Here is a 25,299-nt window from a genome sequence, read left to right as displayed (position 1 = left end):
ATTTCCTCGCGAGTCCGTTCATGTATTGTTTGCCCACGTTTTCCAGCATTGCTGAGGTTTGTTTTCGAGTTTTAAGTTTGCTTTTGTTTTCTGCCAAACACTGTAACGTTAATCGTTTGCCACGTTCAGTGAAGCTTGTCAATTACAACGTCGACTCGTGCCTCGTCTCTCTCCACCCTCCACTGTCCAGCATTTGGGTTCTACACGTCTCCCCTAGCCACAAACCCTAACAGAATGGTGCGAACAAGCCTGAGTCCAGCGGACAAGAAGAGAGACGGTGCAAGCGACATGCTGCTCGCTATGGAGATGTTCCTCGAGGGGGATTTTCTCTCCTCGTCCTCGGAAGAGAGGTGGACCATGTACACACTGCTCACCTCCGTGAGTGAGAGTGAGTGCAGCGCAGGGCAAGCGCTTCAGCTGGAGGCACATGGCCGTGTGATCGTAGGGTTGCTTTGGGCGCTCTGGACCCCTGCCCTCAGCGAAGTCATTGCTACCAGCACGTCCTCCCCAGCAAGTAAGGTCCCTAACGCTACCGCGGCAATGGCTAGTTTAGCCCCTGTATCCTACACAGCCCAGGCTACTAGCACTGCCGCTAGCCTAGCTCCCGTAGCTAGTACAGCTAGCCCCCTCTCTGCTAACACAGCCCAGGCTACTAGCACAGCCGCTAGCCTAGCTCCCGTAACTAGTGCAGCTAGCCCCCTCTCTGCTAACACAGCCCAGGCTACTAGCACGGCCGCTAGCCTAGCTCCCGTAGCTAGTACAGCTAGCAGAACCTCCGTCCCCACAGCTAAGACTATGGTTTCTTCTGTTAGGAGACTCAGTGTAGGCTCGTTCTCTACCACTAGCTTACTCCCTCCTGCTACTGCTAGCGAGGCTTCTGCAACTGGCAGAACCTTTGGTGATAGAGCAGCCTCTGCAGTAGCTACCTACCTAGCTGCCCTCGCGTGCACAGGCCCTATAGCTAACGTAGCCTCAGATGCTGGGATCGCCCCATCGGCCGGCATGGCCTCCGTGGTTAGCACAGCCCCTGCCGCTAGTGTAGCCTCGGTAGCTACCGCCTCAGTCCAGTCCGCTAGAGCCCCGTCCGCTAGCGTAGCACGCACTGCTAGCAAGTCTCAGAAGGCTAGCAAAACTAAGAAGACTAGCATAGTCCTTCCTGCTAGTGTAACCCCTACAGCTAGCACCTTAGCCTTTCCTGCTAGTGTAGCATCTACAGCTAGCACCTTAGCCCTTCCTGCTAGTGTAGCATCTACAGCTATCACCTTAGCCCCTCCCGCTAGTGTAGCCTCTACAGCTAGCTCCTTGGCCCTGCCTGCTAGTGTAGCATCTACAGCTAGCACTTTAGCCCTTCCTGCTAGTGTAGCATCTACAGCTAGCACCATAGCCCTCTCTGCTAGTATAGCGTCCCCTACTGGTCCCGTAGCCCCCCTCTGGGACAGGTTTCATGAGGCACATTCCCTTTTACAAGAATTCCTCTGCAATTATTCTCCGGCCTGCAGTCTGGAGGAGCGAAGGAGCGCTTATCGCCTGGTGTTCTCCATGATGAAGTGGAGTCCTGGAAGAGCATTCAAACTCCGGTTACTGGCCGGGAACATGTTTAGGGTGCTTTTCCAGGACCCCAACTCCCCAGCCGACTGCCAGGCTGCTAACCATGTCAGGCCCTTTGCAAATAGCTTAGCCTCTACAGCAAACCAGGACTCAACTCCTAGCTTAGCGTCTGCTGCTAGCATAGCCCCTAGAGCTGGTTCAGCCTCTGTAGCTTCTGCAGCTTCCCCCCTGACTTCACCTACTAGTGTAGCCCTGCCTGCTAGTGTCGGTACTTCAGCTGGCACCTCAGTTTTCCCCGCTAGTGTAGCACCTACAGCTAGCACCCGAACCCTCTCGGCTAGTGTACCCTCTACAGCTAGCACAGGCCCTGCAGCTAGCACTGCCCAGGCAGCTAACCTAGCCCCCACTAGTGTAGCCCTTGCAGCTAGCACAGGTCCTGCAGCTAGCACTACCCAGGTAACTAGTCCCTATTGATAGCATAGTTTCCACAGCTAGCATGGCCTCCTCTGCTGGTGAAGCCTCTACTGCCAGCATGGCCCCAGTTGTTAGCATAACTACTGCTAGCACCTTAGCCCCATCTGCTAGCATAGTTCGTACTGCTAGCAAGTCTCTGAGAGCTAGTACGTCTAGGAAAGCTAGCATAGCCTCACCTGCCAGAGTACCTACTGCTAACGCCTCAGCTCTGCCTGCTAGCCCCACTGTGTGCGTAGCTCATTCAGCTAGCAAGGTCAGTTTCCCCACTGCTAGGACTGCCCCTTCAGCTAGCAAGGTCAGTCTACCTGGAGCCGCCCCGTCGGCTAACCCCATGGTCTCAACAGCTAGTACAGCCCTGTCTGCTAGCTTAGCCCCTGCAGCTAACCAGGCTTCCACAGCTAGTCCAGCCCTGTCTGCTAGCTTAGCCCCTGCAGCTAACCAGGCTTCCACAGCTAGTACAGCCCTGTCTGATAGCTTAGCCCCTGCAGCTAACCAGGCTTCCACAGCTAGTACAGCCCCTTCTGCTAGCTTAGCCCCTGCAGCTAACCAGGCTTCCACAGCTAGTCCAGCCCTGTCTGCTAGCTTAGCCCCTGCAGCTAACCAGGCTTCCACAGCTAGTCCAGCCCCGTCTGCTAGCTCAGCCCCTGCAGCTAACCAGGCTTCCACAGCTAGTCCAGCCCCGTCTGCTAGCTTAGCCCCTGCAGCTAACCAGGCTTCCACAGCTAGTCCAGCCCCGTCTGCTAGCTTAGCCCCTGCAGCTAACCAGGCTTCCACAGCTAGTCCAGCCCCGTCTGCTAGCTTAGCCCCTGCAGCTAACCAGGCTTCCACAGCTAGTCCAGCCCCGTCTGCTAGCTTAGCCCCTGCAGCTAACCAGGCTTCCACAGCTAGTCCAGCCCCTTCTGCTAGCTTAGCCCCTGCAGCTAACCAGGCTTCCTCAGCTAGTACAGCCCTGTCTGCTAGTTTAGCCCCTGCAGCTAACCAGGCTTCCTCAGCTAGTACAGCCCTGTCTGCTAGTTTAGCCCCTGCAGCTAACCAGGCTTCCACAGCTAGTACAGCCCTGTCTGCTAGTTTAGCCCCTGCAGCTAACCAGGCTTCCTCAGCTAGTACAGCCCTGTCTGCTAGCTTAGCCCCTGCAGCTAACCAGGCTTCCACAGCTAGTACAGCCCTGTCTGCTAGTTTAGCCCCTGCAGCTAACCAGGCTTCCACAGCTAGTCCAGCCCCGTCTGCTAGCTTAGCCCCTGCAGCTAACCAGGCTTCCACAGCTAGTCCAGCCCTGTCTGCTAGCTTAGCCCCTGCAGCTAACCAGGCTTCCACAGCTAGTCCAGCCCTGTCTGCTAGCTTAGCCCCTGCAGCTAACCAGGCTTCCACAGCTAGTCCAGCCCCGTCTGCTAGCTTAGCCCCTGCAGCTAACCAGGCTTCCACAGCTAGTCCAGCCCCGTCTGCTAGCTTAGCCACTGCAGCTAACCAGGCTTCCACAGCTAGTCCAGCCCCGTCTGCTAGCTCAGCCCCTGCAGCTAACCAGGCTTCCACAGCTAGTCCAGCCCCGTCTGCTAGCTTAGCCCCTGCAGCTAACCAGGCTTCCACAGCTAGTCCAGCCCCGTCTGCTAGATTAGCCCCTGCAGCTAACCAGGCTTCCACAGCTAGTCCAGCCCCGTCTGCTAGCTTAGCCCCTGCAGCTAACCAGGCTTCCACAGCTAGTCCAGCCCCGTCTGCTAGCTTAGCCCCTGCAGCTAACCAGGCTTCCACAGCTAGTCCAGCCCCTTCTGCTAGCTTAGCCCCTGCAGCTAACCAGGCTTCCTCAGCTAGTACAGCCCTGTCTGCTAGTTTAGCCCCTGCAGCTAACCAGGCTTCCTCAGCTAGTACAGCCCTGTCTGCTAGTTTAGCCCCTGCAGCTAACCAGGCTTCCACAGCTAGTACAGCCCTGTCTGCTAGTTTAGCCCCTGCAGCTAACCAGGCTTCCTCAGCTAGTACAGCCCTGTCTGCTAGCTTAGCCCCTGCAGCTAACCAGGCTTCCACAGCTAGTACAGCCCTGTCTGCTAGTTTAGCCCCTGCAGCTAACCAGGCTTCCACAGCTAGTCCAGCCCCGTCTGCTAGCTTAGCCCCTGCAGCTAACCAGGCTTCCACAGCTAGTCCAGCCCTGTCTGCTAGCTTAGCCCCTGCAGCTAACCAGGCTTCCACAGCTAGTCCAGCCCTGTCTGCTAGCTTAGCCCCTGCAGCTAACCAGGCTTCCACAGCTAGTCCAGCCCTGTCTGCTAGCTTAGCCCCTGCAGCTGACCAGGCTTCCACAGCTAGTCCAGCCCTGTCTGCTAGCTTAGCCCCTGCAGCTAACCAGGCTTCCACAGCTAGTACAGCCCCGTCTGCTAGCTTAGCCCCTGCAGCTAACCAGGCTTCCACAGCTAGTCCAGCCCCGTCTGCTAGCTCAGCCCCTGCAGCTGACCAGGCCTCCACAGCTAGTCCAGCCCCGTCTGCTAGCTCAGCCCCTGCAGCTAACCAGGCTTCCTCAGCTAGTCCAGCCCCGTCTGCTAGCTTAGCCCCTGCAGCTAACCAGGCTTCCACAGCTAGTACAGCCCCTTCTGCTAGCTTAGCCCCTGCAGCTAACCAGGCTTCCACAGCTAGTCCAGCCCCGTCTGCTAGCTTAGCCCCTGCAGCTAACCAGGCTTCCACAGCTAGTCCAGCCCCGTCTGCTAGCTTAGCCCCTGCAGCTAACCAGGCTTCCACAGCTAGTACAGCCCTGTCTGCTAGCTTAGCCCCTGCAGCTAACCAGGCTTCCTCAGCTAGTACAGCCCTGTCTGCTAGTTTAGCCCCTGCAGCTAACCAGGCTTCCACAGCTAGTACAGCCCGTCTGCTAGTTTAGCCCCTGCAGCTAACCAGGCTTCCTCAGCTAGTACAGCCCTGTCTGCTAGTTTAGCCCCTGCAGCTAACCAGGCTTCCACAGCTAGTCCAGCCCTGTCTGCTAGCTTAGCCCCTGCAGCTAACCAGGCTTCCACAGCTAGTACAGCCCGTCTGCTAGCTTAGCCCCTGCAGCTAACCAGGCTTCCACAGCTAGTACAGCCCGTCTGCTAGCTTAGCCCCTGCAGCTAATCAGGCCTCCACAGCTAGTCCAGCCCCGTCTGCTAGCTTAGCCCCTGCAGCTAACCAGGCTTCCACAGCTAGTCCAGCCCTGTCTGCTAGCTTAGCCCCTGCAGCTAACCAGGCTTCCACAGCTAGTCCAGCCCTGTCTGCTAGCTTAGCCCCTGCAGCTAATCAGGCTTCCACAGCTAGTCCAGCCCCGTCTGCTAGCTCAGCCCCTGCAGCTAACCAGGCTTCCACAGCTAGTACAGCCCGTCTGCTAGCTTAGCCCCTGCAGCTAACCAGGCTTCCACAGCTAGTACAGCCCGTCTGCTAGCTTAGCCCCTGCAGCTAACCAGGCTTCCACAGCTAGTACAGCCCGTCTGCTAGTTTAGCCCCTGCAGCTAACCAGGCTTCCACAGCTAGTACAGCCCTGTCTGCTAGCTTAGCCCCTGCAGCTAACCAGGCTTCCACAGCTAGTCCAGCCCCGTCTGCTAGCTTAGCCCCTGCAGCTAACCAGGCTTCCACAGCTAGTCCAGCCCCGTCTGCTAGCTTAGCCCCTGCAGCTAACCAGGCTTCCACAGCTAGTCCAGCCCCGTCTGCTAGCTTAGCCCCTGCAGCTAACCAGGCTTCCACAGCTAGTCCAGCCCCGTCTGCTAGCTTAGCCCCTGCAGCTAACCAGGCTTCCACAGCTAGTCCAGCCCCGTCTGCTAGCTTAGCCCCTGCAGTTTGCCAGGCTCCCACAGCTAGGACTGCCCCATCAGCTAGCGCGTTCCCTATGACCCCTGTTCCTCCTCCGGCTCCCGGGGAGACCCCGACGTCTAGTCCGGGTCGTGCTCCTGCTCCTGTCCCTGGGGAGTCGCCTGCCTCCGGCTTCTCGCCTGGTCCCGTCTCAACGTCCGGCCCGGCCTCCGTGCCCGGCCCTTCCTCGTCATCTGGTCCGGCTCCCACGTCGGGTCTCGTCTCTACGTCCGGTCCGGCCTCCACGCCCGGGCCTTCCTCGTCGTCTGGTCCCGGCCCCTCGTCCATCTCCCCTAGCCACAAACCCTAACACATGGCTGTATTTGTTGATTGATATTCTAGTCTACAACTTATTTAGTGCTCTTTTTATTTTATTTTATTATTTTATTTAATTTTTCAAGATCCCTGAATCCTTGGAGATAGTACATCGTTTTTATATTACAGTATTGTTGACTGACTCCACCTCTCTCCTACAATTCACCCTTGCTCCTCTCTCTCTTCCCATCTCTCTCTCCCTCCCTATTTCTCTCTCTCCCCCTCTCTCCCCCTCTCTCCCCCTCTCTCTGCCCCCCTTCTTTTCTCTTTACATCTGTCTCTCTTCCATCTCTGTCTCCCCCTCCCTCTCTCCCTATATATCCTTATCTCTCTCTCTCTCTCTCTCTCTCTCTCTCTCTCTCTCTCTCTCTCTCTCTCTCTCTCTCTATCTCTCTCTCTCTCTCTCTCTCTCTCTCTCTCTCTGTGTCTGTCTCTCTCTCTATCTCTCTCTCGCTCTCTCAGGATAGATACTACTCGTGTAGAGTTCACTATCTCGCTGAGAGAGAACTGGTCTCTTCCCTTCCTGGCACTACAGGTGGCTGTTATCACCTGTTACCTGAGACCACAGCTCAGCGCTATACAGCAGGTACCCCACCCTCAGCCTCTGTCCCCCCACACTCCCCCCCCCAGAACAAATCTAATATCCTCTCAAATGCTATCTGAACCAATCGGGCATTCGTTTTGTGGAGTATTGCATATTTGTGGTCCAGAAATACCCAATGTTAAGATAAGATAAGATAAGATATCCCTTTATTGATCCCCTTAGGGAAATGCAGGAACAAATATAAATAAACAAAAGCAAAACATAACTCAATTTACATGTTCGAAAAGGAGTAGGAAGAAGTATACACTTATTTAATTCTACCCCTTTTCCACTACTCAAATGAGTGTACTAATTTAAATCCTTACAAAACAAATATATATACAGTATATATATATAAAAAAAACTATAGGTCCTATATGTAAAACATGAAAGAAAGAAAATAAAAATGTAAACACCTGTGAATGTCAAATCCCTTCCTCATCCCTGTACCTAGTGAACATAATTTCCTTATAATTCAGTTTGAATAGTCTCATACTTGGACATTGTTTTAGCACCACATTCAGACTGTTCCACAGTTTCACTCCACATAATTGAAATGCAGTGTCTTCTCATAGTAGTGCGTACTGCGTACACTAAGAACTTTTAAATTGAGTTCTCCCCTCAGATTATAACCACCCTCTTTATCAAAGAACAGTTATTGAATGTTGAAGTACATTACCTTTTGCTTTATACATTAATTGTGCTGTTTTAAATTCCACAAGACCATTTACCTTTAATGTTTTTGACTTTAAAAATAATATGTTTGTGTGATCACGATAACCTGCAATGTGAACTATCCTTATGGCCATTTTCTGGAGTATAAAAAGTGGTTGTAGTGTAGAATTATAAGTGTTTCCCCAGACTTCAGCACAGTAATTTAAATATGGTAAAACTAGTGGAGAATGTAGAGTGATTTTTTATCCAGAATGTGCTTTACTTTACTCATGACTGAAATGCTTCTTGACCGTTTAGTTTGGACATTTATGTGAGGTTTCCAGCAATATCAGCAATATCCTCTCAAATGCTATCTGAACCAATCGGGCATTCGTTTTGTGGAGTATTGCACATTTGTGGTCCAGAAATACCCAATGTTAAGATAAGATAAGATAATATAAGATATTCCTTTATTGATCCCCTTGGGGAAATGCAGGAAAAAAATATAAATAAACAAAAGCAAAACATAACTCAATTTACATGTTCGAAAAGGAGTAGGAAGAAGTATACACTTATTTAATTCTACCCCTTTTCCACTACTCAAACGAGTGTACTAATTTAAATCCTTACAAAACAAATATATATACAGTATATATATATAAAAAAAACTATAGGTCCTATATGTAAAACATGAAAGAAATAAAATAAAAATGTAAACACCTGTGAATGTCAAATCCCTTCCTCATCCCTGTACCTAGTGAACATAATTTCCTTATAATTCAGTTTGAATTGTCTCATACTTGGACATTGTTTTAGCACCACATTCAGACTGTTCCACAGTTTCACTCCACATAATTGAAATGCAGTGTCTTCTCATGGTAGTGCGTACTGCGTACACTAAGAACTTTTAAATTGAGTTCTCCCCTCAGATTATAACCCCCCTCTTTATCAAAGAACAGTTCTTGAATGTTGAAGTACATTACCTTTTGCTTTATACATTAATTGTGCTGTTTTAAATTCCACAAGATCATTTACCTTTAATGTTTTTTACTTTAAAAATAATATGTTTGTGTGATCACGATAACCTGCAATGTGAACTATCCTTATGGCCATTTTTTGGAGTATAAAAAGTGGTTGTAGTGTAGAATTATAAGTGTTTCCCCAGACTTCAGCACAGTAATTTAAATATGGTAAAACTAGTGGAGAATGTAGAGTGATTTTTTATCCAGAATGTGCTTTACTTTACTCATGACTGAAATGCTTCTTGACCGTTTAGTTTGGACATTTATGTGAGGTTTCCAGCAATATCAGCAATATCCTCTCAAATGCTATCTGAACCAATCGGGCATTCGTTTTGTGGAGTATTGCACATTTGTGGTCCAGAAATACCCAATGTTAAGATAAGATAAGATAATATAAGATATTCCTTTATTGATCCCCTTGGGGAAATGCAGGAAAAAAATATAAATAAACAAAAGCAAAACATAACTCAATTTACATGTTCGAAAAGGAGTAGGAAGAAGTATACACTTATTTAATTCTACCCCTTTTCCACTACTCAAACGAGTGTACTAATTTAAATCCTTACAAAACAAATATATATACAGTATATATATATAAAAAAAACTATAGGTCCTATATGTAAAACATGAAAGAAATAAAATAAAAATGTAAACACCTGTGAATGTCAAATCTCTTCCTCATCCCTGTACCTAGTGAACATAATTTCCTTATAATTCAGTTTGAATTGTCTCATACTTGGACATTGTTTTAGCACCACATTCAGACTGTTCCACAGTTTCACTCCACATAATTGAAATGCAGTGTCTTCTCATGGTAGTGCGTACTGCGTACACTAAGAACTTTTAAATTGAGTTCTCCCCTCAGATTATAACCCCCCTCTTTATCAAAGAACAGTTCTTGAATGTTGAAGTACATTACCTTTTGCTTTATACATTAATTGTGCTGTTTTAAATTCCACAAGATCATTTACCTTTAATGTTTTTGACTTTAAAAATAATATGTTTGTGTGATCACGATAACTTGCAATGTGAACTATCCTTATGGCCATTTTTTGGAGTATAAAAAGTGGTTGTAGTGTAGAATTATAAGTGTTTCCCCAGACTTCAGCACAATAATTTAAATATGGTAAAACTAGTGGAGAATGTAGAGTAATTTTTAATCCAGAATGTGCTTTACTTTACTCACGACTGAAATGCTTCTTGACCGTTTAGTTTGGACATTTATGTGAGGTTTCCAGCAGATTGTATGTAAGGGATAATGTATAGCTACGAGGTCATTGTCGCAAAATAATTGACTGACACGGAGTTTAGAACATCGAGGCGCCTCGCCGAGGTGTTTTAAACGTCAGTGAAGGTCAATTATTTTGCGACAATGACCGAGTATAGCTATACATTATCCCGCTTATTACATGGTTACCTTACTAACAATATACCTAATTCATTTTACACCATCGACAAGACGAGATCAAATGCAGACGCAGTTGTTCTGTGGCTCTGTCAGCCCAAATAAAGTGATTATTATTATCGCCGGCAGCCGGCAGGTGTGTCTGATTGCACTGAAACAGTGTGTGTCAGTGGGCTTGATTGCTCCAGCTGCGAAAAATAATAATCACCAGTGGTTATCGAAAAATAATTCACCTCTGTCAGGGGCTATTGACCAATCACAATCAAGCATTTCGGCGAATGTTAAAATGCCATGTAATAATAAGGTCTATTATTACACCTAGGAATTTATTTTCATAAACTCTTTCAATAATCACATAATTTATTTTAACTTGTACTTGAGTATTTAATCTACAGTTTCCAAATAACATAATTTTAGTTTTGCTCAAATTCAATGATAATTTGTTTCTATCAAACAATTTTTTTAATTTCTTCATCTCAGATGTGATAACCTCTAAAAGCTGCTGGATATTCTCACCAGAACAAAAAAGATTAGTGTAATCTGCAAATAAAATACATTTAAATATATTATACTTTTATATCGTTTATATACAAGATGAACCATTTTGGACCCAAACTGACCCCTGGGGGACACCACAAGCAATGTCCAAACATTCAGATTTATAATCTCTCATTATCACAAAGTGTTGCCTTTTATTTAGATAGCTTCTCACCCAATCCAATACTACCCCCCTGATCCCATATCGTTCCAATTTCCTGATTAATATATCATGATTTATCATGTTATATTAATGCTAGTGATGGTGACCGGTTTGATCTGAATCCATACTGGCTATCGGTGAGTAAATTATGTTTATCAATGAATTTATCTAATCTGTTGTTGAAGAGTTTTTCTAATATTTTTGAAAACTGAGGAAGTAGAGAAACAGTGTTTATCTCCAGTTTTGAACAGAGGTATGACTTTTGCTATTTTCATTTTATTCGGAAATCGACCAGTTTTGAATGATAAATTGCAGATGTACGTGAGTGGTTTTGAAATCCCATGAATGACATTTTTTTACTATTTTCATATATATTTCATTACTTTCAATAGATGTTTTGTTTTTACATTTATTAGTAGTTTCTATAATTTCATTTTCATCTACCGCTTCCAGAAACATTGAACTAGGATTTCTTTCAATATAATTGTCATTTATGTCTTCAGGAGTCACTGGATCTTGGATTTGTCCCGCTAATTCTGGTCCAATATTTACAAAAAAATGTATTAAAGTTGCATGTTAACCACATCATCCATATTGCTAATAGTTTGATCATTTTCAATAAAATACTGAGGATAGCTTACTTGTCTTGAGCCATTCCTAATAATACCATTTAATATATTCCAAACACCTTTAATATTATATTTGTTGTTCTCAAGTTCTCAAGTTTCAAGTTCTCAAGTTTCTTTATTAGTTGTCATACAGAAGTACAGAATACTTTTATACAAAATGCTTCTTTCTGTTACGCTCCAGAGACTGTGCTAGACAAAAATAGATAAGTATAAAATAAGTATAGCAAGTATAAAATAGAAGTCAAGTACGTAGACACAAGTGTTCAGTATGTACATATATACAATGTTCAATGCAGAGTAGAAGTAACTGAGTTACCATACAATATACTATACAATATAATAATATACAATATACTATACAGTGCAAAGCAGAAATGGGATGAGGTACAATTTAGGTACAATTGTTGTTATCTAATATTATAATATTCTACTATAATATATATTCTACTATAATAATCCTTCTTACATCTTCTCATAATATTAGCTAACTTATTTTTATATTTCTTATATTTATTTTCTGCCTCTTTAGTTCTATGTTTTATAAATTCTTTATATAGTGTATTTTTCTTTTTACATGCATTCTGTAATCCCTTTGTGATCCATGGGCTGTGTTTATGTTTACTGTTATATTCTTTTATTGGACAATGTTTATGATATAATAAGTTACATATAGATAATAAATTCTGTTTCATATGCTTTATCAGTGTCTTCCTCTTTATATACTATCTCCCAATTTTGTAGTAGCAAATCATTTTTGAAAGCGTTCATTGATTATTCTATCCTCACTCGTTTAAATTGTAGTTTATTGTCCTGCTTGTTTTCTGTGTAGTTGTTGTCATAAACTGTAAAAACTGGTAAATGGTCACTGATGTAATTTATTAGTAATCCACTCACTGTATTGTTTTCTATAATATTTGTAAATATATTGTCTATCAGAGTGGCACAATGGGATGTGATTAGGCTGGGTCTTGTGATTTTTGGATACAGGCTCAAACTATACAATGTGTTGATGAATTCCCCATTTTATGTTTGTTTGGATTTAAAAGATCAATGTTAAAATCCCCACAGATGAAAATAGTATTTTGATTATTGTTTATATACATTTCCTCCATCCAGTCCTTGAAAACTTCAATATTTTAACCTGGTGCTCTATATATACAGCTCACAATTATATTTATCTTTTTTTCTACACATATTTCTATTGTTATACATTCTAATAAATTATCAATCACATTTGTCATTCTTTCTACAATCTTATAATTCAAGTTTGTATCCACATATACACAGCCACTCCTCCTCCACTCTTATTTTTTCTGTTCATGTAGTTGAGTTCATATCCGACCATTTCAAAATCCATTCCCTTTTCCTCGTTCATCCAAGTTTCTGATATGGCAATTATGTTAAATGGTTGTGTAAACTGGTTTAAATATTCCTTAATGCTGTTAAGGTTTGCATACAGACTTCTTGAATTGAAGTGAATTATTGATAGTTTGTTAACTGTCTTAATTGTCCGGTTGTACTGATCATCTGTATAGGAGCAGCAGTTGTCGTTGATGTTGAAGAATAGATTATTGTCTGGGTCAATATCATTTTCTATATCCTGTAAATTGTGCTCAGTGTATTCAAATGTTTTAAGTTGCATTTTTTCGTGTTCAAGAATCCACTGTGTACTTAAGTACAATCATGAGGTACTTGTACTTTACTTGAGTATTTTCATCTCAGGGAACTGTACTTTTACTCCAAATTAAATATTTAACTTTGTACTGTTTATTATTATTATTATTATTATTATTATTATTATTATTATTATTATTATTATTATTATTATTATTATTATTATTATTATTATTATTATTATTATTATTATTATTATTATTATTATTATTATTATTATTATCACGTCATATCATAGAAATGTATGATACGATTTGAGCCTTGTGGCATTACAAAAGAGTTTATCCAACTGTGTGTGTGTGTGTGTGTGTGTGTGTGTGTGTGTGTGTGTGTGTGTGTGTGTGTGTGTGTGTGTGTGTGTGTGTGTGTGTGTGTGTGTGTGTGTGTGTGTGTGTGTGTGTGTGTGTGTGTGTGTGTGTGTGTGTGTGTGTGTGTGTGTGTGTGTTTCTCCTCCTCAGAAGGTGCTGGTGTGGCTGATGTTCGTCACCACATTCTGTTTCTGCCTGACGTGGCAGTTCAACCAATTCATTCTGCTGGTCCAAGCCCTCATCATATACTCCTTAGACTGCCTGGACCTCATACACTCCACACAGGTGAGTCTGGACCGCATACACACCACACAGGTCAGTCTAGACCTCATACACACCAGACAGGTCAATCTAGACCTCATACACACCACACAGGTCAGTATAGACCTCATACACACCACACAGGTCAGTCTAGACCTCATACACACCACACAGGTCAGTATAGACCTCATACACACCACACAGGTCAGTCTAGACCTCATACACAACACACAGGTCAGTCTAGACCTCATACACACCACACAGGTCAGTCTAGACCTCATACACACCAGACAGGTCAATCTAGACCTCATACACACCACACAGGTCAGTCTAGACCCCATACACAACACACATGTCAGTCTAGACCTCATACACACCACACAGGTCAGTCTAGACCCCATACACAACACACAGGTCAGTCTAGACCAATGACGCGGGAAGGGGGGGGGGGGGGGTGCGGCAGGGGCTGCAGCACCCCCTGCTGGATGGGAGTGTAACTGCAACTGCAAGGTTGTTTTGGCATTTATTCCATTGTAACCGAGGCTACTCAATGTCAAAGAGCGAAGCGGCACTGCAGATGTACCCTACTTTATTGCCAGATATTCATAGGGGCGCTGTCTTGATAATGCAGTGTTATTAACAGCGTGTAGCCGACGCATGAACCGGTTGGGATTCGAATAGACGCGGCCTGGAAGCGTCAACGCGGAACTGGAAATCCGTTGGTATAGACTTTAGAGTAGGCTGCTACAGTAACGTTAGTACTAGTTTGAGTTTGAGTTTAGAGACAGCAGGGTAGCTAGCGCTAACGGCGTGAAAGCGAAAATATGAGTCAGTTTAAAGTTCCCCCGCCAGAGAAATTCACCTTCAAGGCAGAAGACTGGACAAAATGGATAAAGGACTGACTGAAGTGGAGAGCTGCCTGTCGCCCATTCTAACGCAGGACCCTTGAGCAGGTAAGCGATTTTAGATGTATAATCACTTTGGAAGTGTGTGGCTGTTGTCCGAATAGTGAACATTGAAAAATAAAGGCACGACATTTAGAGACGTCCCCGTCCGTCGTAGCGTTCTGGTACGGGGGCGCAACAGGTGGGGTAGGCTGGTGATGTATGCTTGTTGTTGCCGCTTGCAATAAATCGTCTTCTGCTTCGCGCATGCATTTTAATATGACGGTGGTATTATTATTATTTATCTCTGACTCGACCGCACCCCCGCACCCCCAAGTCAGAATGAGTTCCCGCGTCCCTGGTCTAGACCTCATACACACCACACAGGTCAGTCTAGACCCCATACACAACACACAGGTCAGTCTAGACCTCATACACAACACACAGGTCAGTCTAGACCTCATACACAACACACAGGTCAGTCTAGACCTCATACACAACACACAGGTCAGTCTAGACCCCATACACAACACACAGGTCAGTCTAGACCTCATACACAACACACAGGTCAGTCTAGACCTCATACACACCACACAGGTCAGTCTAATAATGATGTTATTAAACTGAACAGAACTACACACAGGCTACAAACAGTGTAGTAACAGTGTAGTACAGTGTAGTACCCCCTAATAGGCAAACAAATATTTGAATAGATATCACTATAAAACGTTCCTAGTTTGTTATGTACATATAAACTAAGAAAAAATATATTGAACGTTTTCTGAATTTTATGTTTATATAAGCAAATGAGGCACTTCCCCATTAAATATGGGCACATTTATAATAATAATAATAATAATAATAATAATAATAATAATAATAATAATAATAATAATAATAATAATAATAATAATAATAATAATAATATAATAATAATAATAATAATAATAATAATAATAACTTTATTTGTATAGCACTTTTCATACAGAGGTTGCAGTTCAAAGTGCTTCACAACAGTAAAAAATACAGGCATAATCGAGCATAAAAAAGATAGACAGGTAGCAACGTATGGTAAATCACAGTGTTTCACATTAGGATCTAGCATCCCAATAGGCTCTCTGTTTACAGTTTCATTCAGTAATACAAATAATAAAAATAGTTTAAAATGATTCAGTTTAAAAATAGTCTAAAAATTATAAAATAGAACGGACATACAACAGGGTATTTAACATACAACAGAGCAGTGCATCAGTAAGAAGTAAAACGTGTGATAAGATAGTTCTCTTAAAATTACAGTGCATATAAAATTTGCATAGAACCGACACATGAATTTGATAGGCAGTGTATAAAAGTAAGCAGGGTAAGAATAGTGCAGGTAAGTACAATTTGTGTCAGGATATCCCTGATGTTTCATTGAAATGCCTGAGCAAAGAGATATTTTTAAGCTGTCTTTTGAAGATGTCTAGCGAGTTGGCTTCCCTGATGTTTTGGGGTAGTTTGTTCCACAGTTTTGGGGTCTAGTTGATAAAGGCTGCATTACCGATCCTCTTTTGACTGTTTCTGGGAGCCTCTAGTAGTCCAGCAGCTGATGATCGCAGTGTTCTTGCTGGCTTGTAATTTATTAGAGTGTTGGCGATGTAGCTAGGTCCCTGTCCATTTAGAGCTTTGTATGTAAGGCGAAGGACCTTAAAGTCAATTCTAAATGTTACAGGAAGCCAGTGTAAAGCAGCTAAGACTGGACTAATGTGCTCTCTCCTTTTGGTTCTAGTTAGCAGTCGGGCTGCAGAGTTTTGGATTAGCTGAAGCCTCTCTGTGGTTTTCTTAGGGAGACCTGTGAAAAGTGCATTACAGTAGTCTAACCGGCTAGATATGAATGCATGAATTAGCTTCTCAGCATCGTTCTGATTAATAAATGGTCGTACTTTTGCTATATTTCTGAGATGGAAGAACGATGTTTTCGTCACTTTGCTAATATGAGAATTGAAGTTCAGTTCTGAATCTATGATAACCCAGAGACTAGTGACCTCAGATTTGATCCAAGGGGTTAGTCCTCCCAGGTTCTTTATTAACGCTTCTTTTTTAGTTTTGGGGCCGATAATTAGAATTTCAGTTTTGTTCTCGTTTAGTTTCAGGAAGTTCTTACTCATCCATTTATTTATTGCCAGTAAGCAGTCTGTAATGGAGCTAATCGCTGTATCATTTGGTTCAGAAGATATGTACAGTTGTGTATCATCCGCATAGCTATGGAAATCTACATTATGTTCTCTGATGATATCACCCAGCGGTAACATGTAAAGGGAGAAGAGTAAAGGACCTAAGCAACTCCCTTGTGCAACTCCATAGTTGTTGTCGTATATATCAGACATGTGATCTCCTAGTTTAACATAGAATTTCCTCCCTCTGATAAACCAGCCTAGCACATGTTCTGAGAAACCGACAAGGTTTTCAAGACGATCGATTAGAATATTGTGATCGATTGTATCAAATGCTGCACTGAGATCTAGCAGGATAAGGATGGAGATCTTATTCTCGTCAGAGTTTAGTCTGAGGTCACTGATTATTTTGGTGAGGGCAGTTTCAGTGCTATGATATTTTCTGAATCCCGAGATGTTGTTTTCTTCAAGAAAGGAATTTATTTGAACTGAAACTATCTTTTCAAGTACTTTACTAATGAATGGTAGGTTGGATATTGGATAATTTGCCATTACATTACTATCCAAGTTAGGTTTTTTTTAGTAATGGCTTTACAACTGCTGTTTTAAAGGCATCTGGGAAAATACCAGTTCTAAGGGAAGTGTTTATGATATCTAGCACAGGTCTTGAAACACTATTAAACACCCGTTTGAAGAAAGCTGTAGGTATAGGGTCAATGTCTGAGGTGGAGGAGTTACATTCTGAGACAGTTTTGCAGAGTACATCTAATGTAATGCATGTGAATCTTCTCATGGTTACATTGCGCGGTTTGCTGCAATCAGCTTTATTTCCATCATGAGTAATGCTGGCCCTGATCAAGGTTATTTTGTTGTTAAAGAATAGTGCAAGTTCTTCACACTTAACCGTTGATGACTGAGGAGGTGTAGGGGCAGTGTTGAGTAGTAGATTAATAGTGGAAAAAAGGATTCTGGAGTTTCCAGCGTTTTCTGTAATGATTTTAGAGAAGTAGTCTTTCCTTGCTAAGCGGATGGTGTAACTGAGGGGTACAATTCCCTGACTGTATTGAGAGTATGGTATATTAAACCACTACTTAGTTATGTACTTTAATTACTGGCCATACAGTACATGAATATATATGGTGAACACCCACACAAGAATACGGCAATGACACATAAAGTTCTATTTGGAGGGTATTTATTATTATCAAGCAAGCAACGTTAGGTTACAGATTGAGAATTATACTCGCGCTTGTAAGGCGAAGAACACGCGTAAAGTAGGTCAAGAGCATAAGTCAATGAGAATAGTAAGATGGGTCTAAACTGACGCCACCTGTGGCATAGCAATTACATAAGGCACAATAGTACCAGCTGGAGACACTGGGGGGTTCCCTCCGGGTGTAAGGCCGGCAGGGTAGAGGAATGTTCGGGTGCAAAGTCTGGGTCAACGAGGAATAAAGTATGCTCGACAGCATGGAAGACAGCTAGCCAGCCTCTTCCTAGAGGCGGGCCCGAGTGATGATCCTCACGGGGGGTAAATCCCAAACGATAGTGGGTCGACGGTTCTCTGCTCCAGCAGTCACGGTACCAAAGCAATATAATCCAACCAGAAAGGGTTCTGCAGTCGCCGGTGTAGATTCTCCTGTGCACTCTGCTTCACATTAAACTAGGTTGAACTTGACGTTATTTCACTAAACTCTGACACTTTTACTATCCTATTCGCACATGTTCTAAGTGCTCTATTTAGACGCAAGGTTGCTCACTTCACTTGGTCGTTGACTCGTGGTGAAGGCTTTACTAGTAATGAACGAATTGCTGCTGTTTCCACCTGCGCCGTATTTATACATAAGGTGAATTATCTAGTGCCAACCTCAGTTCTGTCTCGTATTACTGCGCAAACCTGGACATGTTGAGACATGCCTTGGCGTTGCCTTTGAACTTGCCGTTGGGGGTATGGTCGTTGGCGCCTAGGGGTCGCTGTCCAATAGGAGAGCGAATATTATGGTCTGGTTTGTACCCAGGTAAAGGGATATTCCGTGTATATATACAAATAATATACAGGGGATATCAAACGATATACAAATATTATACAAGGGATATCAAGCAATACATATATATATTCGGTTTAATCTGACCCTTTGTAACAGCCGCCTCCTAATTAGTCCGCACCTAATTAGATAAAGTGAAGACAGATTAATAGTCCTGTCAACTACACTCAATGTCTGTTGTGGGGAGTAGGGCAATCTACAAAGTCAGTGGGTCATGATCGTCATCAAGGGAGTCAGGGAGCCTTGGCAACTCTATCAGCCTCGCCACGGGTCGGGTATAGGTCCGTCCCTGGACAATAACTTCTGCCGCTCTGACCTTTCCGTCGGCACCAGTGATCACTTTGCTTACGCGGCCGGCCGGCCACGCAGCTCGGGGTAGTGACTGGTCTATGATCATAACGATTGTGTCCACTTTTAAGTTGTCCCTGTCCTTGACCCGCTTCTGACGGGCTGGAAGGGGTGGTAGGGAGCTTAGGAGGAAGCGGGCCTGAGACTGGTTGATCTGTGCTTGGCTGTGTCTCCACATCCTCCGTCTGTTCCTCTTGTTTGGTCTGTACCCCGTCTGAGGAGGGTCCGGTTCCGGCCGCCCCATCAAGGAGTCGCTTGGGGTGCTGGGTTCGAGGTCAGCTACGTCGCTTGGAGCGCAGCTGAGGGGGGTGGAGTTCGGAACTCCCTCTTCTTGTGCCCACGGTTCTCTCACAGGCCTCTCGTCTAATGTCAATAGCCTCTCAACGGGCTGTACGAGAGAGTGGCCTGTGTCGCTCACCTTTGTGTGCAGGCAGCGTGTAAACGTGGGTTGACTGTCAAGTCCGTAGAGGGGGCCCTGGAGCGTCCACCCTAGTCGGGTCTGAACCGCGATTGGGCATCCTTTGGGTCCGATGTGGGCCGCCTCAATTGGGAGAATGAGGTCCGCGTGGTCGGAGCCTATGAGCAGGGTCGGTGTGGCGCCGTCGATAAGCGGTATAGGTAGTCTGCGTAGGTGTACGTACTTCGCCATCAGCTGTGGGATGGGGTAGGTGTACTGTGACAGGCCTATGTCGTAGCTGGTGAATACGTTAGTGATACTATACTGCTTCTCGGGCTGCTCGACCGCTGCTATCGTGAAAGAGACATTTTCACCCTTTATGGTCTTCTGGTCTCTTCTAATGGTACGGATTGTCATTGTTCCTTTGGCACCCCGCAGGCCCAGCTGGGCTGCGGCAGAAGCGAGGAGGAGAGTCTTTTCAGACCCATCGTCTAGGACGGCGTAAGTGTCCAGGACCTTGTCCTCGTAGCTCAGGAGCACTCTGACCACTTTGATGAGCACTCGGGGGTCCCGCTATGCTGGTCTATGTGTAGCACTCCTGTTGGTGGGTTGCCTTGGATCTTCTGCTGGTGGGCCCCGCACAGTGATGCGCGGTGAGCGGCGCCCGCCTGGGCCGCCTCACGCCACTGATCAACTTGGACAAGGTTCAGTGTCTTGTATTCGGTGCACTGTGCCAGCCAGTGTCCGCCGTCGCAGTAGGTACAGACGATCTCCCGTTCCTCTCTGGCGGGGGAGTTGTGACTCGACGGTGGTGGCGCCGACTCGGGGTAGTACTGGTGGCACTGTCGGTCCCCGTGTCTGCTGCGACAGTCGGGACACCAGGGGGTGGTTTCAGGCCTGGTATGTGGTGACACCGCCTCGGCCTGATACATCACCGTGATGGGCCCACTTTGGTTTCCTGGCGGACGTTTGTTGATGTCGTGCAGGACCTCCAGGTGGGCGCCGTCGCACTTGCTGCATCTCTTCTTCAAACGGCACTCAGCTGCCATATGGTTGCGCGCGCAGCGGAAGCAGCGGCGGTTGGCCTTGATCCACTGACTCACCTCGTCAGTGGTCAGCTTCTTGAAAGTGTCACATTGATACAGCCGATGTTCCCCTTCACAGTACTGGCATTCAATCTTCCACTCCCCCTTGGTCGGGGGGTTGCTGTGGTTCTCGTGCTGTGGCACTGACTCGGCCTGGTGCATAACAGTCACTGACCGGCGGTTATCATTAGATCTCCGAGGTCCATCTCTTGGGCTTGGTCCACTCCACACGAACGTATACAGTCGTAGGCTGCTGACTTCCCTTGCGAGGAAGGCGGCCAGGTCTAGGAGGGATGGCTCGGGACCGTCGGGATCACGGTGGTCTCTCGGCTGCCGAAAGCGCTCTTGGCGGGCTGGAGGGAGCTTCTCTAGTATTCGTTCCACATTAGAGTTAGCATATAGTTCATATCTCCCTTTCTCCTTTTGGGACCCCAGCATCCCTACCAGGGATTGTACCTTGATAGAGAGGTCATCCAATGCTCTATTGTCTTTGGCTGGGGGGAGGCGGTCGATATCTCTTATTTCTTGTATCACGTAGTCCCATATGCGTCCATAACGCTGGTCGAGGGCCATTAGAGCCGCGGAGTATGGGGTGCTTGAGTTGGAATATGCCAGCGCTATATTATGCGCTCTGGGCACCTTGAGGTGCTTGAGGAGGATGGCATATTTGTACGACTCATCGGGGACGTCGGACATCATAGTCTCCAAGCACATCCGTAATTCCGTGTACTGTGCTCTGTCCTCGTGCGTAAAGTCTGGGAACGTCGGTGTGCCAAGGTACGATACCATGGATGACTGGCACATTGGTGAGCGTAGGGGAAGAGGCCTCCTGGGCGAGTCTCCCCGTACGTGTTGTCGTGGGTTGGTACTTGGTGGGTACCAGGGGCCGGGTACCCAGGTGCTGTTCCTCGGTGCTGACTGTACGTCAAACTCACCCGTGAGTTGGGTCGGGGGTTTGTAGTGCAGTGACTCGGGGCTGACTTCGGGGCTGTACTGGGCCTCCTGGTCCAGAGTACGTTGCTGCTGGTCGGGGCTGTACTGGGCCTCCTGGTCCAGAGTACGTTGCTGCTGGTGGGCTTGACATTCCTCTTCTTCCTCTTCCTCTTCTAGGTCCTGGAGTCTTCTAGTCAGTCTCTCGGCGACGTAGGCCGGTTCTTCCCGGTGGCTGGGTCTCGTATCGACCGGTCGGGGAGGGGGGTCGGAGACGTAGACAGGATCCTCTTGTTGGCCGGGTCCCGGGTCGCTTCGTCGGGTAGGGGAATGTGCCCTAGACCCTTGTCGTGATGATCTCCGGGAGCTCCGTGCGGAGAGAGGGGGTGTCGCCATGGCAATCAATTGTTCTATCATCTGCGCCTGCAGCCGGTCGCGCTCTGCTTCGCGCTGGGCATGGGCGGCGTCGCGCTCTGCTTCGCGCTGGGCATTGGCGGCGTTGCGCTGTGCATTGGCGGCGTCGCGCTGTGCTTCGTGCTGGGTATTGGCGGCGTCGCACTGTGCATTGGCGGCGTCGCGCTGTGCATTGGCGCTGGCATGGGCGGCGTCGCGCTGTGCATTGGCGGCGGCGCGCTGTGCATCGGCGCTGGCATGGGCGGCGTCGCGCTGTGCATTGGCGGCGGCGCGCTGTGCATCGGCGCGGCCTCTTTCAATGTTCTCTTCCGTCTGAAGGCGTCTGGTCTCCAGTCTTATGCGGTCGTCTTCACTCGTTTGTTGCGCCTGGAAGCGCTCTCGATCGGTTGCAGAGTGTTCGCGTTCACTAAGGGCTTGCGCTTGGAGTTGCGCGTGAAGGCACTCTCGGTGGTCTGCAGATTGTTCGCGCTCGCTCGTCTGTTGAGCCTGGAGGCGTTCTCTTTCCATGGTAGAGTGTTCGCGCTCACTAAGCGTCTGTGCTTGAAGTCGATCGCGTTCAGTGGAGGCTGCCAGGGTGGCGATGAATGCCTGCGCCAGCATCTGATCCGATTCGCTGGGGGATGACACTGACGGAGGTGATCGGCTTCTGACAGTGCTCGTTGGAGATCTGTTCTCTTGGCGCGCTCCGAGGTCCATCTCCTGGGCGCGCTTCTCTTCTCTTGGTTGTGTGTCGGGTTCTGTCCCCGGAGCGCTTTCTTTATCCTGGAGCTCTCCGGGGACTCTCCCGGTGACGTTGTCTGGAGGTATAGTCTGGTCATGTCCCACCTGGTCCCCCCCGTGAGCTGAGTCAGTTTGGTCTGAATCCACTGGGGTCTCTACTGGTCGGGTCGCTTGGTCGATAGGATTTGACATGCTTTGACTATCCGCTTTATCCGCATTTAACGTCTGTTTAAAGCTAGGTATTAGACTGACAGCGTATTCCTCCAGATAGGGAGGTGGCTGACGTTTGCGCTGTGGGCGTTCTAGCTTGGGAGAGCCGCTTGGGGAGTGTTCACCGCTGGCCATGGTTAATATCAATATTATATTAAATATTACACTGATACCCTCCGGCTCGAAGGACCAATTGTAACTGAGGGGTACAATTCCCTGACTGTATTGAGAGTATGGTATATTAAACCACTACTTAGTTATGTACTTTAATTACTGGCCATACAGTACATGAATATATATGGTGAACACCCACACAAGAATACGGCAATGACACATAAAGTTCTATTTGGAGGGTATTTATTATTATCAAGCAAGCAACGTTAGGTTACAGATTGAGAATTATACTCGCGCTTGTAAGGCGAAGAACACACGTAAAGTAGGTCAAGAGCGTAAGTCAATGAGAATAGTAAGATGGGTCTAAACTGACGCCACCTGTGGCATAGCAATTACATAAGGCACACTAGTACCAGCTGGAGACACTGGGGGGTTCCCTCCGGGTGTAAGGCCGGCAGGGTAGAGGAATGTTCGGGTGCAAAGTATGGGTCAACGAGGAATAAAGAGGCTCCAGCTACGGGAGTGGTCATGTACTCCCTTGATCGGCAGACAAAGCAGCAGTTGTAATCCAAGTATGCTCGACAGCATGGAAGACAGCTAGCCAGCCTCTTCCTAGAGGCAGGCCCGAGTGATGATCCTCACGGGGGGTAAATCCCAAACGATAGTGGGTCGACGGTTCTCTGCTCCAGCAGTCACGGTACCAAAGCAATATAATCCAACCAGAAAGGGTTCTGCAGTCGCCGGTGTAGATTCTCCTGTGCACTCTGCTTCACATTAAACTAGGTTGAACTTGACGTTATTTCACTAAACTCTGACACTTTTACTATCCTATTCGCACATGTTCTAAGTGCTCTATTTAGACGCAAGGTTGCTCACTTCACTTGGTCGTTGACTCGTGGTGAAGGCTTTACTAGTAATGAACGAATTGCTGCTGTTTCCACCTGCGCCGTATTTATACGTAAGGTGAATTATCTAGTGCCAACCTCAGTTATGTCTCGTATTACTGCGCAAACCTGGACATGTTGAGACATGCCTTGGCGTTGCCTTTGAACTTGCCGTTGGGGGTATGGTCGTTGGCGCCTAGGGGTCGCTGTCCAATAGGAGAGCGAATATTATGGTCTGGTTTGTACCCAGGTAAAGGGTACAAATAATACAAATTATTATACTATATTGTATACAAATAATATACAGGGGATATCAAACGATATACAAATATTATACAAGGGATATCAAGCAATAAATATATATATTCGGTTTAATCTGACCCTTTGTAACAGATGGTTTTATTATAAGCAGTTAAAGCATCTTTGTATATATCACAGCATATGGTGGTTTTTGTTTTTCTCCATTTTCGCTCCGCTGCACGACATTTCCTTTTTTCTTTGTTGACCGCATTATAGTTCAACCAGGGCGAGGCTCTGGTTTTCTTCTTTTTCGTTTTTAGTGGGGTGACATAATTTAATACAGATGACAGTGCATCATTGAGATTTTCTACCATTTCATTTAGAGAGCTGTCATTATGGATGCAATAAGGCTAAATGAAGTAAAATAAACAACTAAATGTGTTTTTTTTTTTTTTATTATCTTTTTCCCCCTCCATTTTTCCTCCGATTTTTCTCCCATCCCAATGTTAGTCGTATGCCAATTCCCAATCCCCTTCCTGGTCGCTGCGCAGTTACCCCCCACAGTCAGATCATCTGGGAGAGTGGAGGCTATCACGTGCTTCCTCCGACACACGTCCAGCCAATCAACCGCTTCTTTTCACCTGGCAGCGCGGATCCTCCCTGAGAGGGCGTAGCGTGTGGAAGGATCACACTATCCCACTCAGGTCCTATCCGCGCTTAGCAGGCGCCCCGACCGAACTGTAGGAGTCGCTGTTTACAACGACCCGGACCCACCCCGCCAGCTTCTCCCACCCTCTAATACAGCCAATTGTATTAGTGTGAACGGCCAGCCAAGCTGGTGACAACCCCGGAGCTGTGAGCTGGATTCGAACAGGCGAATCCAGCTCACAGCTCCGGGGTTGGTGACGAACGCAATCTCCGCTACGCCACCTAACCGCCCTAAATGTGTTTTATTGACCTTTTATTGTCACTAGTTTCATAGAAGACATGTTTAGGAAGCAAAATATAACAAAATCTCAAAATCAACAAAAAAAAGTATATTTGCCTATTCACCTGGGGTGTCTCGCCGGGATGCAGACCAGAGAAAGACTTTCGTCTTGTTTACATCAGGGTCCCCCATTTTTTTTTTTTTTTTTTTTTACGATTTATTTTTTGGCGTTTTATCGCTTTATTTCTACTGGGCAGTCCAGTAGTGAGAGACAGGGGAGGAATGGGAGACAGAGTGGGGGGAAGACATTCGGCAAATAACGATGGGTTCGGGAGTCGAACCCGGGTCGGCCGTGTCGCGGCTGAGTGCGCTATGTGGTTCGCCACTGGGGCGCCCCTGGGTCCCCCATTTTCAATTCATAATGAATTGTAAGTAAGAGTGCAATTAGCACCGTGCAATCCATTCTTTGTGGATCTAGCCCTAAGTCTTATTTTAACAAAGAAATACCACTTACATCACCTTTAAATATCTCCGGTCTTAATGTCCAAATGTTATTTGGTTACCAAGTAATGTTGAAGAAAGCAG

The 25,299-nt window shown here is 46.2% G+C and overlaps 1 protein-coding gene across 1 annotated transcript in view; it reads left to right on the top strand.

Moving 5' to 3' along the window:
- dpy19l3 (dpy-19 like C-mannosyltransferase 3) overlaps nucleotides 1-25,299 on the top strand; it is a gene marked incomplete at both ends in the record, with an annotated part of 352,724 nt that overhangs the window by 82,131 nt on the left and 245,294 nt on the right. Inside the window, 2 exons of the mRNA XM_084308278.1 lie at nucleotides 6,589-6,712; nucleotides 13,252-13,386. Coding sequence (XP_084164404.1) covers nucleotides 6,589-6,712; nucleotides 13,252-13,386 — 259 coding nt within the window. The remainder of the gene's footprint in view (nucleotides 1-6,588; nucleotides 6,713-13,251; nucleotides 13,387-25,299) is intronic.

The sequence above is a fragment of the Notolepis coatsorum genome (genome assembly GCF_963971535.1).
Source record: "Notolepis coatsorum genome assembly, chromosome: 2".
Lineage (NCBI taxonomy): Eukaryota > Metazoa > Chordata > Actinopteri > Aulopiformes > Paralepididae > Notolepis > Notolepis coatsorum.
This window is presented reverse-complemented; position numbering and strand designations above follow the sequence as displayed.